This window comes from Fusarium proliferatum (genome assembly GCF_900067095.1).
Source record: "Fusarium proliferatum ET1 genome assembly, contig: FPRO_scaffold002, whole genome shotgun sequence".
Classification (NCBI taxonomy): Eukaryota; Fungi; Ascomycota; class Sordariomycetes; order Hypocreales; family Nectriaceae; genus Fusarium; species Fusarium proliferatum.
In genome coordinates this window covers 4,459,796-4,472,039 of record NW_022194791.1, presented here as the reverse complement: position 1 = coordinate 4,472,039, position 12,244 = coordinate 4,459,796, and the positions used below count along the sequence as shown (strand labels likewise).

Here is a 12,244-nt window from a genome sequence, read left to right as displayed (position 1 = left end):
GTTATCTCTATCACTTAATCACCCATTCAAAGGTTCGACAAGGTCCAGGCCCAAGGGCCAAGTGCCCCAGCTCAAGATAAGCTATCATGGTGCATACCGTTCCCCAAGCAAGTTTGCGGGGAAGTACACTAGTGAAGCATGAAGCTTAGAATGATACGCTTCATTCGCTCACGCTAGTTTAGTTCGTGCATTTATCGCAAAAGCATATGATTGGTTCAGTAGGTCGATGTCTAGACCCCCTTGGAGATAGTGGTTACGTCTATGTTGAGGGTTGCAAGCCTCGGTAATGATTCACTCCCCAATCGTTACCTGCACATCACCAAGAGGTCGTAAATATGTTTGATTGGGTTATTCACTCCCTGCCTATCAATTATCCAATCATCGGTATTTCCTGATGGTTGATAGACAGTCTCAGAGGGCACGATGTCTTCGGTTCAACTTGTGGAGAGCCCTCCTGGGTTCCGGCTAGGATCGCACACGACTATAAAGAGGGACTTATTACTCGCTTTTTCTCTATCTATGTTCCACCCATCATTAAAATATTCCTCCAAAGCTCCAATTATTAACCTGATCAATGGCCATGCAAGTCAACAACCCTGTGCCCGTCCCCAAAGGCACCCCAGAGCATGAGGCCAAGCGTGCATCTGTTCTCAAAGCACTCTCCGATAAAGTACCCGCAGACTTCTGTCTGGGTCCCGAATTCTTCAAAGACACTCCTCTCGATGTCACCAAGGTCCCTTCTACCTGTGGTCTACTCACGGACGAGGAAGTATCCATTACCGAAGACTATGATGCAACTGGCCTTGCTGAGGTTATCGCCAGACGCAAGTATACTTCTGTGGTTGTTGCGAGAGCCTTTTGCAAGCGTGCTATTATCGCCCACCAGCTTACCTGCTGTCTTACCCAGTGGTTTTATGATGAGGCTATCCAGCAGGCTACAAAGCTGGATGAGTATCTAGCAGAGCATGGCACCACCATAGGCCCGCTCCACGGTGTGCCTGTCAGTATCAAGGACCATATTCCCTTGGCTGGAACGTTCGCTTCGTTGGGTATTCTGGCTACGGCTGAATACGATCAGCGCGACTCTCCCCTTCCGGCGGTTCTTCGCCAGGCCGGCGCCGTCTTCTACTGTAAGACAAACCAACCTCAGGCCCTCATGCACGGCGAAAGTGACTCCCCTTGGGGACGAGCTTTGAACCCATACAACACCACCTTGACATCTGGAGGTTCCAGCGGTGGTGAAGGCGCCTTGATTGCTATAAAGGGCTCGGTCCTCGGTATTGGAACCGACATTGGCGGCAGTATAAGAATCCCTTCTGCGTTCAATGGTATCTATGGATACAAGCCAACGAGTGGCATCTTGTCAACAAGGGACTTGGTACACGGGCCTATGGTAGCTGAGCTCACTGTCTTGGCCAACGCCGGTCCCATGTGTCGATCTGCACGGGATATGGACCTTTTCATGCGTATTCAGCTTGCTACCAAGCCGCATATCAGAGATCTGACTTTGGTTCCCACGACTTGGACTGGCTTGTCAACCCAGCTAGGCTTGACCCTTGGCCGCCCGCTCAAAGTTGGCATCATGAGACACGATGGCTTCATTCAGCCCCAACCACCACTCAAGCGTGCCCTATCATGGGCCGGTACCGTTCTATCAGACTCTCGACTATCAGGGCTTATCGAAGTCAAGCCATTCCTGCCTTATGGCGTGAAGCAAGCGTGGGACGAAATCAGGCAAGCATACTCTCCTGACGGCGGCATTCCAAGTCATAATGCTATTCTCGCAACAGGCGAGCCGATCTATCCTCTGACCGAATGGATCTGGAAGACCGCCGCTCCCAAGGGCATGCTGACTGCCGCTGAAATGGCTTACGTACGCAAGGCATGCCTCGACTTCCGACATTCCTTTGCAGAGGACTGGGAGCGTCAGGATGTGGACGTTATTCTTTGTCCCACTGGTGTCGGGCCTGCTACGACTCATGACACAAACTTCTATCTTATGTATACAGCTCTGTGGAACTATCTCGACTGCCCTGGCCTGGTGTTCCCTACGGGGCTCAAGGTCGAGGAGGGTGAGGAATACGATGCGGATTATAAGCCGTTAGGTCCTGAGTGCGCTCACGTGAAGGATCTATGGGAGAGTGGAAACTTCAAAGGGGCACCTATTAGCCTTCAGCTTGTGGGGAGGAGGTATCATGTAATCAGCTATTCGGAGCGTTGAAGCTTCTCCAAGAAGCTCTGGGACTTCAATGAGTCTTACAAAGAGTAAACGGAACAGGAGTTTTATCTTTCTAGTTGCTTATAGCTGAAAGAATCTGCTCAAGGTTCCAGAGGAAGACCTTAGCCACAACGGAATAAACTAGTATCAAGACTTTCACTCCGTTTAGAATATAATCATCTGTTATCACTGGTAAAGACACTTAAGACCCACCCTTGTTCGATAATCTGTGCTGGAGCTCAAGTTGTTCTGACGTTTTATACCCCAACTCACTCAGCTATCGCATTGATTTTAGGAGTGAACTTTTTGACGGATTTAATCGCTGTTGCTGACCAAAACATGGAGTCGCAATTTAGTGTGAAATTCATGAACGATAGTCCTGATAACGCTAACAAGTATCGAGACCAAAGCCGTCTCTTCCTTTCAATACAGTAACCATTTAGACAACCTCGCGGGTTTGCACTTGAGTCTGCTGTTCGTCTGCCTTTGAGTCTCCAAAGTGGATCTGCTTCTCGACAGCAGCCACGGTTCTCTCCTTGAGTTCCTCGTCCTCGAAAACTATGATCTGTTAGAATTTCGCAACTAGAGCCATGGGAGGGAGACAACATACGGAATGCAAGTTCCTCGAGGGTTCGGCCACTGGTCTCGGGATAGAGAAGGTAGATGATGCAGAACTCGAAGAAAATCCAACCACAGTAAATAGCCAGGTATCGCCACTTGATGGCATCGAGAGCAATGGAGTTGACGTTGGTGGAGAAGAAACCGGCGAGCTTTCCGAAGATCTGCTGAACACCGATACCACGGCTTCGCATCGCGTAGGGCCAAAGTTCAACCAGGTAGGCTGCAAATTGTTAGATTGGACTTTGAAATGGTGGCTGAGGACTTACTGTATGTGAGAGCGTTATTTCCAATGGCGTAGGTCGGCGAGTAAGCGAAGTACCAAAACAGAGCGGCAACACCAGCAGCATTATTTTTCTGGCCCTCAGGAACAGCCTGAATTCTCTCAAGAGATACGGTGATGCCGATGAAAGCACACAACATGAGAGTAGCGGAAAGCATGTACATGTGTCGACGCTTGAAGCGAGTGACGATCAAAGCAATGATGGTAGCATTGAGAAAACTCCAGCAAGCATAGGCGAGGTTGATTCGAGTCTTTGTGTAGTCGTCGGTGAAACCCATCATGCCGAAAAGAACACCGGAATAGTAGCTGAGAAGAGTGTTTCCGGAAAGCTGGGTGAAGAGACCGATAAAGATGGTGACAACGAATCGACGACGCATACCGGCAGTGCGTATAACCTCGAGCCAGGACTGCTTGGAGGCTTCCATCTCAGCCTTGATGGTCTCTCGGATCTGAACAATTTCAGCCTGAACGAGTTGGGAGCTAGCATCGCCTTCGGCGTGGTACTTGATGAGGATCTGGGCGGCTTCCTCTTCGCGGTCTCTGGAGACGAGGAAACGAGGAGACTCGGGGAGGAGAAAGACGGTGGAGATCTGGATCAGCGAGGGGACGATCTGCAGCAGAGAGGGGAGACGCCATGACCAGTTGGTCGTGATGGGAGTAGTGCCCAGAGCGATAGCAGAGGCGAGAATCTGACCGATGTAGTAGGATGAGTTGAACAGAGATGTGAGGGTAGCGCGCTCCTTGGGATATCCCAGCTCACCAATGAGGGCAGCCCCAGAGATAATACAGAAGAGAATTCCAGCTCCGAGAATCATACGGGCAACGATGTACATGCCAACTAAGAACTCGTCAGTGAATCGAATATTGGATGGAACAAAGTTTCATACCGTGCTGGGCGAATCCCTGGATGATAGCACCGCCAACCATGATGAGAGAACCAAGCATAATCGACCATCTTCGACCGAATCGCTGAGCAAACCAAGGCGCAAATGGGACCGCAAAGATAGAGCCGAGCTGGTAGGAAGAGTTGACAAAGCCGAGCAGACCGGGCTCGATGGCCCACTTGCCTTCTGCATTCTTTCGTCCGTCACCGAGATCTATAAAAACCCGTCAGCTCTGAACTAATTCTCCCTAGATTTTTGTAGGTGATTCGTACAGTGGTGGAAGTTCTGAGAGTATTGGAGCGTGTTGATGAGTTGCGAATCGAAACCAGAAGTCATCTCAACACCCATACAACAGAAGAACAACCAGACGTACATGATACGCAGATTGGGCTTCTTGTACCATGGCGTCTTATCCTCCTCGACGAGGCGAGTGACGATGGGGTCCGCGGCGCTACCAACGTTGACCATGTTGGCGAATTGGCTCTTCTAAGCTTGTCGAGCGGTTTTGTGCAAGGGGCCCGTCTCCAGAGTAGTAGAGGAAACCAAGCTTGAGAGATGGGAAACGAAAAAGAGAATTTCAATGGGGCATTGCAGATCATATTATACATGAGCTTCTCCCCCGCGTGTGCGCGTAGATAAGATAGAGGGACAGAGCAGCTATGAACCTAGCGGTAGCTTAACCGAATTCTCCGTATATAGGCTAATTATGGAGTTTGTCTGGGGAAACGTGGAGTCTCCGCAAAATACTTGGTTCGACCGCTGTCCATGTTGCATCACGACGTGACATTCCCGTCAGCGGCCGACCACACAGGGACCGACGATTCGCTCGCATGCAGCCAAACCCCGGCCTAGCTCAGGTTGACAGTCCCCCCAGAATTATGTCTCCTCTCTATTGTGTCCAAACGGATTCTCGAGCCGAGGTGCTGCTCTCGGTCCAACTTTGCGGTTAAACGGACCGGCTGATGGTGGGCTAGCTTATGCTTAAAGCGCTGATCATTTTCTATCTTTGTATTAGACATATGCCAGATCTAAAACACCACATGACTGCCTACCGCAAATTTTGCGGGGTCAAGCATACGAGCTTGAACGAGCTGCCTAGCATTTTTGGGGTAGACCATGGGGTTTGGGTGGGGGGCGGTTCTGCAATTTCCCGTCCATTTGAGTGAAGAGATGCTGAGTTATGGAGACAAGGGTGTAGGCCGACTGGCTGAGACTCGAATCATGTCTTTCATGACTAAGTTTAATACTGGGCTGATATAAACACGGTAAACGGCCACGGCAAGTGAATATAGCCAGCCATTCAGCGTCGTCTATATGTCAGCTCCGTTTCACCTCATCTCACCCACAATCCTCTTCCCCAGACCTCATGGAATAATTCTCGAAGACAAGAACAAGCATAAGCGTCAAGCAAGAGATGTTAGTTTCATTTCCCATCTAACATTTTGGAGAAGAGGGTTGCACCGGGATTGTCAATGGCCTCTCCCCCCTGTCTTTCAGCTCATCAACCGTTCACCTGGAACCGGCTTTTCAGGCTAAACACCCGGAGGATGGAGGAACCATTAGGTATTTAAAGCTTGGCAGCCGCTGCAAAACCAAGAAGCATAACCCCTGGGAGGGTTGACAGTGAGCCCTCCCAAATGCGTGGGGGAACCTCGTGTGCGCACGCGGGTATACAGTACTGTCGCTCTTCCATTTCCGGATGAATCCTTCCAAGCAGTCTTTGATTTGAATATGCTTACTTTTAGTACCTTTGAGGTTGATTGACAAAGATTCCAATGGCAGCGGGCCGAAAGGGTGATGGTGAACCGCCGGATGAGTCGTCCGAACCAATGGGTGATGAGATAATGTAATACGGCTGTCATTGCGAGGTCATCACTGGGCTTGCAAAAAATCCCTTCTTCCGTGTGTGATGCATTGATAATGGCAAAAGGAGACAAATTCCATGCCAGTTGGGGATAAAGTTGTCGGGTGATGAGCTTGGCAAATGTCGATGAGACAATTAGGAAGAGGCCGAGACTGGGGAACAAGTGATTGACTGGGTAATAAAGGGATCTGCAATTGTTTGAGAATTCGTTGGCTTGTAGGGTAACATTGGAAGATCATGTTCTGGAGTGTATGATCAAAGTTGCTGAGCAAGGACTGGAATGCAAAGTATATCAATGCTAAAAGTTTGTCTGCAAGTATACTTAGGGCGTGTGGTCTAGGGGTATGATGTTCGCTTCGCATCTTCGTGCATTTGCGAAAGGTCGAGGGTTCAATTCCCTCCTCGTCCAATCTTTTGCTTTGTGCTTATTCCAGTTTACATGTCTATCTTTTTATATGCAGTCAATGCTTTTGCTAACATTAACTATACTGTCCTTTTCCTTACGTATAGGCTATGTATAAGTATAAGCTAGAATATACATAGGTTTACAAGTGGGTGGCCGGCTGTTTCTTGATTGCAAAGAAGTGAAGAGATCCTTTGACGATTGGTTCATCAAGTCGTCCATGCTGCCTCCCTCAGCCCAGGGGTACAAAAGCATAAACTGATCTTTTCCCGATATCTCGAAAGCAAAGACGAGTTCCACTAGATTTGGTCTGGGACAGACCTTGCGAAAAGCGACCAACTCCTGCTGGAAAATATCTCGAGTTTTTTCCTTTGCTGGCAGTATAGTCTTTAATGCAAAACTTTTGTGTCCCGTCTCCTGGATGTCAGTTTGTTGCGTACATTCGGTCGGTAATCAACTTACGAAAGAATGGTGGTCTTTGTGAATCTTGACCTTCTGAACAAACCCATAGCCCTCCAGTCACGATGTTTTGCCCAGCAAATTCCCACGGCATAATTGTATCCAAATCAAACACCAGATCCCCATATATATGATCAACGCCCGTCTCAAAAAAAGGGGATATTCACGCACCACTGTTTGAGGTTGAAGTCGCGTATCGCCTTGATGTCTCGGAGGCTTCTGGTAAGCAGGACGGTCCGCTGATCTTCTGGTCAGCGAGATCGTAATTCCGACTCTTCAATTTTCTTTGTGAGTGGCAAGTCTTCGTCAATAAACGTCGCATTTTGGAAGGTTTCGATTAACTCAATGCGGTTTATGAGTGCTAAAATAGCAAATATCTTCTTGGCTGCATAACAAAACACCAAAGCCTCATGGTTCTTCCATCACATCTATGTTGACCTGATTAACCTGCTTAATTTGTAAGAAAGAGAAAAGTGCATTATCTTCGTGACGACCACCAGTCGTGTCGTCCAAGAATTAATCACCTACATGCCCAGCACTTGGTATTTCCTACTCTAGCCAACGTATACAGAGAGAAGGCATCCGTCAGTACGCATTTACATAATTTTATGAGAGTATTCAGAGCGCAAAGTAGCGTTGAAACACTATTCACAGAAGACACTGGGAGAGCGTTCACAGAGGTGTTTGACAAGTATTCACAGGGAGTTGACATATGTTGAGTGGGAATTGAGAAGCATTCACATAGGGAATATACAGGTGTTCACAAGGAATTGGCATTGATTCAGAGGGAATTAATATGGATTCAAGATGAATTGAAAAGTATTCAGAGCGCGAAGTAGTGTTCAGACAACATTCACAGAGAGTATTCACGAGCATTCACGATCGTTCAAAGAGCATAAAAGCTTCCACGCGAGTAACAATTAACTCGGAGCACCAAGCCAGCAATCTCTCACTACAATACCACAGTCCACAAGAAATCGAGAGTTTCATCGCTGCACTCCTTGTTAAACAAACACCAAGTCTTTTCAAATCACCACCCAGTACCCACTACGATATCATTGTGCAAAACGAAGCTTCTTTCCAGTATGATCCAGCAATTTCTGGCTCTCGAGTACGGAAACAAGAAGAGGCTCAAGCAAAAGCTTGACGACTACTTTGGGAATGGCTGCTATGAGATAGTAGAGGTTTGAAATTAAATCCTTAGCCTACCTGAAAATACTGACCACTACTAGCGGTCTGGCAGCCAATGGCAGGTGATGGTTCCGAGAAAACTGGAGAAGGTTGGTAGTTTCTATGAATGTCTTGGTTTAATACTAATCACGTCTCTCAGGATGAAGTCGAAGAAATCCAGGAACACATGAAACAACACTACAAGTCTACGAACTGACGCTGACCTGAAAAGGGAACGAACGGACAAGGCAGTGATTCGCTATCGGAAGTCATGGATTTCAGCGCACACAGGTCAACTCATCCCAGGACAGCCATGAGGAACTGCTCTAAATCAATGTCAAGTAGTCCTCATTCAGAGCATAAACTAGCTTTTAGATAGCATAAAAGTTCTACACAATACACAAAGAAACAGAGTCCAAACATTCAAGAATTCCAGCCGCAATTTATGACCTAATAATGGATGAAGACTTGGAAGCCACTGGGCTTGAAAGCGATAGGCTGGTGGACAAACTCGAATATGCATTGCTTCCAAATGGAATCAATCAACATGAGCGGTTTCTTCAAATCGGCTCCGTTCACTCCATTTGCACCCAAACAACCACCCGCCTATTCCAACAAGGTCAACCAGACCCAGACACCAAGGCTGAGGCCCAGTGTATCGCATGTATTTGAATCATGCGTTATTAAACTTAATTTGTGTCTCATCTAACTGACTCAAGTAGGTTACAAAACTTGGCCACGAAATATGTCGCAGGAACGGACCAGCCTTCCTTATAGGTCTTCTAGAATTCATCAGAGATGAGATGCTAAACCCAGAAAGGGGGAATAGAGCTAATTGTGAGAGGATCCTGGACTATTTTGATAAGTTTTTGGATAAAAAGGTATCTAGAAATTGGGCAATTGACTCATAAAATGAATTATTTTATCACAAGTATTAAAATATCTTTAACTTGAAGTCCACCAGTGATAATACTAGTAATAGAATTATGAGTGTTAGAGGTAAAAGGATATAAATGGACTTTATTAATATAGAGAAATCACCTATAATCAGCCATAATATCACAGATCTAAGCATCATCGATCCCATTATTTCCTTCCACATAAATCTGTCGGTAAGACGCTCGACCTTTCATCCGGTTCCACCAAGCAAGTAGATTTGTATGAGCCTCCAGAAGGTCAGGCCAAACTCCATCCTGCAGGTAGTGCATATACGGGACATAAAAAAGGTCGACCAGTGTTACAGTCTATATATGTCAGCTGCCCTGCTACAAGAGTCAAATTGCAAACAAACTAACTTCGCCAGCCATGAAAGGCTGTGTGCTGAGCTTTTGATCAAGAAGTCTCAGAACTCTTTCGAGCTTCACTTTAAGATCCTTGACGACCTGTTCCTTGGGCTCTTCATTCATGAATTGCCTGTCGGGAGCTGTTAGCTTCTGATCGTCGCCTTGGCAGGACTACTCACGATTTAAAGTAGGCTTCGAAGGCCAATGGATTAGCAACAGCATCGAAAGAGGTCAATTCGATGGATGCGGCTTCTTCAAACTTGGCCTTTGCAACTTCGCCATCGGGTATGAGTTTGTTGTCCGGTCCGCCATATCGATCCGCGAGATATCGAGCAATAGCGCGTGACTCAGTCAGAACAAGAACTGGATCATGCGAGTGGTCCTGGAGGCACGGGACAGCTCCGAAGGGGTTGATTTCGAGGAATTCTTGCCTCTAACAAAGTGGCACAAACTATTAGCTCGCCGCCTGTTTTTTAGAGACAGTATCAGAATTACGTACCTGCTGCTCACGTTTGATAATGTCCACCTCATGAATATTGGTGATATTGAGACCCAACTCAAGAATTACCAATTGCAGTCTCTGAGGACAAGGGAACCGGCTGTCGGTATAAAGTGTTAATTGAGACATTTTCGTAGCAATGATCACAAGGTAGTAATGATGAGATGGAATCAATGAGGTTTTGGTTAGGATAAGTACCTAGAGATTGGTGGCCTGTTGCATCCTTAAGTAGATGGTTTCAGAAGAAATCCACTTCAACATAACGCAGTCTGAAAATGGGTATGTTAAAGGCATCATCGACGCGTAGACTCGTACTCCTCATAGTTGAGGGGTTCTGCCCGCAATTTCAGGCGCCATATACACGTACGCAACCAAAAATCCGCAAAAGTACCGCACTAAGTGTCTCGAACACACGTAAACCAATAAAAGCCTGGAGTAATTACGACTTCAATTATTGGACATTGCATACAAGACCTTAGTCGACCTCGGCTATTATCATCGGAAAGCAACACGATACCGGCGAATGACTCAATTTCCCGTGTATAGACAGTGGGGTACACGACAGGCTCAATGAACTAGCCGAAACGGGTGGCTTTAATGAAATGGTTTGAGGTATGGGAAAGTTCCAGCTGGTGTTTCACATCGAAAGTACGACTGCGACTGCATGGCGATGTTAAAGAGTTCTCAACCATTGGTGACTTTGGTTGGAGCACCATCGTTCTTGCACTACACTTTAGTGTCTAGGAATTGCTTCTCTAGACCTTAAAAAACGGTGAAATTAGTATACAGAAAGTGGTTCAGGACAAGCTGGCGCGTTATAGGCATCTGGCTGTAAAAGATTAAGCTATTACTAAAGCTATAAAGCTTTATTATTATTATTATTATTTTAAGTTTATATATTAGCCTTAAAGGGTATTTAAATATATAGGCGGATGGTTATTTGGGTGCAAATGGAGTGACTCTTATTTTGTAATTCTCTAACTCTAAATTGGTAACATAAGCGTAAGATAAAGCAGGTTGAGGAATGCGGGTATGTGGACATCGAAAGATAGAGGAAGGGGCTGCAATATGCTAAGAATGGGAACAGAAGTATGAGCAATTTAAGTGAGTTCTCTCTGTTGATTTAAGCTCTCAGACACAATTCTCGACTGCAAATAACACATCGGATGCATTACAACAGTTAAAGGAGTAATCCCAAGTAGCTACCACTGAGTTTAGTATAATACTTTTGAAACTCGTTTTCTTGATTAACTTCTCTAAAGTGAATAGCATGAATGCAAGTCAAGTAAATTTTGTTATTCACTGTCCATAGATTCAAGTTGTCACTGCTGAGACGTTGGCGCATCACCTCCATTCGAGGTCCGACCTTCAGTTTAATCACTGAACATACAGGCATGGTCTACCTCACCTTGAATCATCGACTGTCCTTTTGCAGTGAACAAACTTTGAAACTCCTACATAATCAAGCCAGTGGCCAAGAAAGAACCGAGGAGAGTGCTTGTTGAGAGAGCATCAACAGCATTCTCCTACAGCTTCAACTCCCTGCAAACTTGAAAAATGAGCGAACAGTCCAGCAATCCTCTGAAGAGCTTCCCTTAAGTCTTCTCTGTTCCGAGGAAAAGAGCTGCGGACGGGTCTTTCTTCCAGCTAAAGCTATCAACAGCATCTGCAACCAAGTTACCGTATACGAGCAACTTCTCCGATGCTACATCCATTCTGATGCAACTACATTCGTAGAATATGTTTGAAGCACTATAAAGCCTGCTCTAGAGGTCTTCTGTATACTGGTTCTGATAGATAAAGTCAGTTACATTCACAGATTCTGGAATGCCGGTATATCTGACGCCGATTTGCCTCTCGGCTCGAACGAACAGAATACCGAACTACGGTCCCTTCGCTGTACAACCGCGGGATCTTTCTTGCATGGAAGCTCCCTAGAGGACACTGATATGATTGACATGTTCTGCTAGAAGAAGTGGACCGTCCATGTCCCTGTTTTTGACTTTGGCAGCTCAGAGAGCCAGGGGCAAGTACACTACCGATTTGACAAAGGAACTATTATGCCCTGGGTATCTCTTGATAAAAAGGTCGAGAAGGGGGGATATGGTACTGTTGAAAGACTTGAGATACATCCAGACCACTACCATTCAGTAAGTTCAGCCCTGTCTTCTACTTGTGCGACAGAGGAACTCAGAATACAATCCTAGACTCGCCACAACACATTTGCACTCAAGAGCCTTCGGCCAGAGATAGAGAACATCAAAACAGCTTTCCAACAAGAACTTACCGCCTTTCGGAAGCTGGGCTGAAGGTGGGACCTTGGAAGATCTCATAACTCAAAATCACTCAAACCGCACAGGTCCTGCAAGCTCTATTTCACGCGAGTTCATCGGGTGGGTATTAGACCAGTGCAGAGGCCTGGTTCAAGCCCTCGAGTCAATCCATTACCATCACGTTGCATCTATTCATCAGAGTGAGGGGGAAACCCGAGTACGATTCTAATCACACTATATCAAGAAAGGTTGACGTATGGGCCATGGGTTGTGTCTTTTCAGAATTTCTC

At 46.5% G+C, this 12,244-nt stretch overlaps 4 protein-coding genes and 1 non-coding gene across 5 annotated transcripts; 3 read left to right on the top strand and 2 right to left on the bottom strand.

The window, feature by feature from the left end:
- Positions 1-580: 580 nt before the first annotated feature.
- On the top strand, positions 581-2,221 carry FPRO_02309 (uncharacterized protein; the record flags this gene model as incomplete). The annotated part of the gene is made up of 1 exon (XM_031227604.1): positions 581-2,221. The coding sequence occupies one exon, from the start codon at positions 581-583 to the stop codon at positions 2,219-2,221; it is 1,641 nt and encodes a 546-aa protein (XP_031078024.1).
- A 436-nt stretch (positions 2,222-2,657) lies between these two features.
- Positions 2,658-4,471, bottom strand: FPRO_02310 (uncharacterized protein; the record flags this gene model as incomplete). Its single annotated transcript, XM_031227603.1, has 5 exons — positions 2,658-2,776; positions 2,829-3,059; positions 3,106-3,957; positions 4,007-4,216; positions 4,276-4,471. 5 exons carry the CDS (start codon positions 4,469-4,471, stop codon positions 2,658-2,660), a joined length of 1,608 nt encoding a protein of 535 aa, XP_031078023.1.
- A 1,721-nt stretch (positions 4,472-6,192) lies between these two features.
- Positions 6,193-6,276, top strand: tRNA. Its single transcript is given in 2 exon segments — positions 6,193-6,228; positions 6,241-6,276. It is a non-coding gene; the product is annotated as a tRNA-Ala (tRNA).
- A 1,538-nt stretch (positions 6,277-7,814) lies between these two features.
- On the top strand, positions 7,815-8,116 carry FPRO_02311 (uncharacterized protein; the record flags this gene model as incomplete). Its single annotated transcript, XM_031227602.1, has 3 exons — positions 7,815-7,913; positions 7,962-8,009; positions 8,060-8,116. The coding sequence occupies 3 exons, from the start codon at positions 7,815-7,817 to the stop codon at positions 8,114-8,116; spliced, it is 204 nt and encodes a 67-aa protein (XP_031078022.1).
- An 850-nt stretch (positions 8,117-8,966) lies between these two features.
- On the bottom strand, positions 8,967-9,810 carry FPRO_02312 (related to glutathione S-transferase PM239X14; the record flags this gene model as incomplete). The annotated part of the gene is made up of 4 exons (XM_031227601.1): positions 8,967-9,143; positions 9,195-9,312; positions 9,362-9,615; positions 9,682-9,810. The coding sequence occupies 4 exons, from the start codon at positions 9,808-9,810 to the stop codon at positions 8,967-8,969; spliced, it is 678 nt and encodes a 225-aa protein (XP_031078021.1).
- Between the last annotated feature and the right edge of the window lie 2,434 nt (positions 9,811-12,244).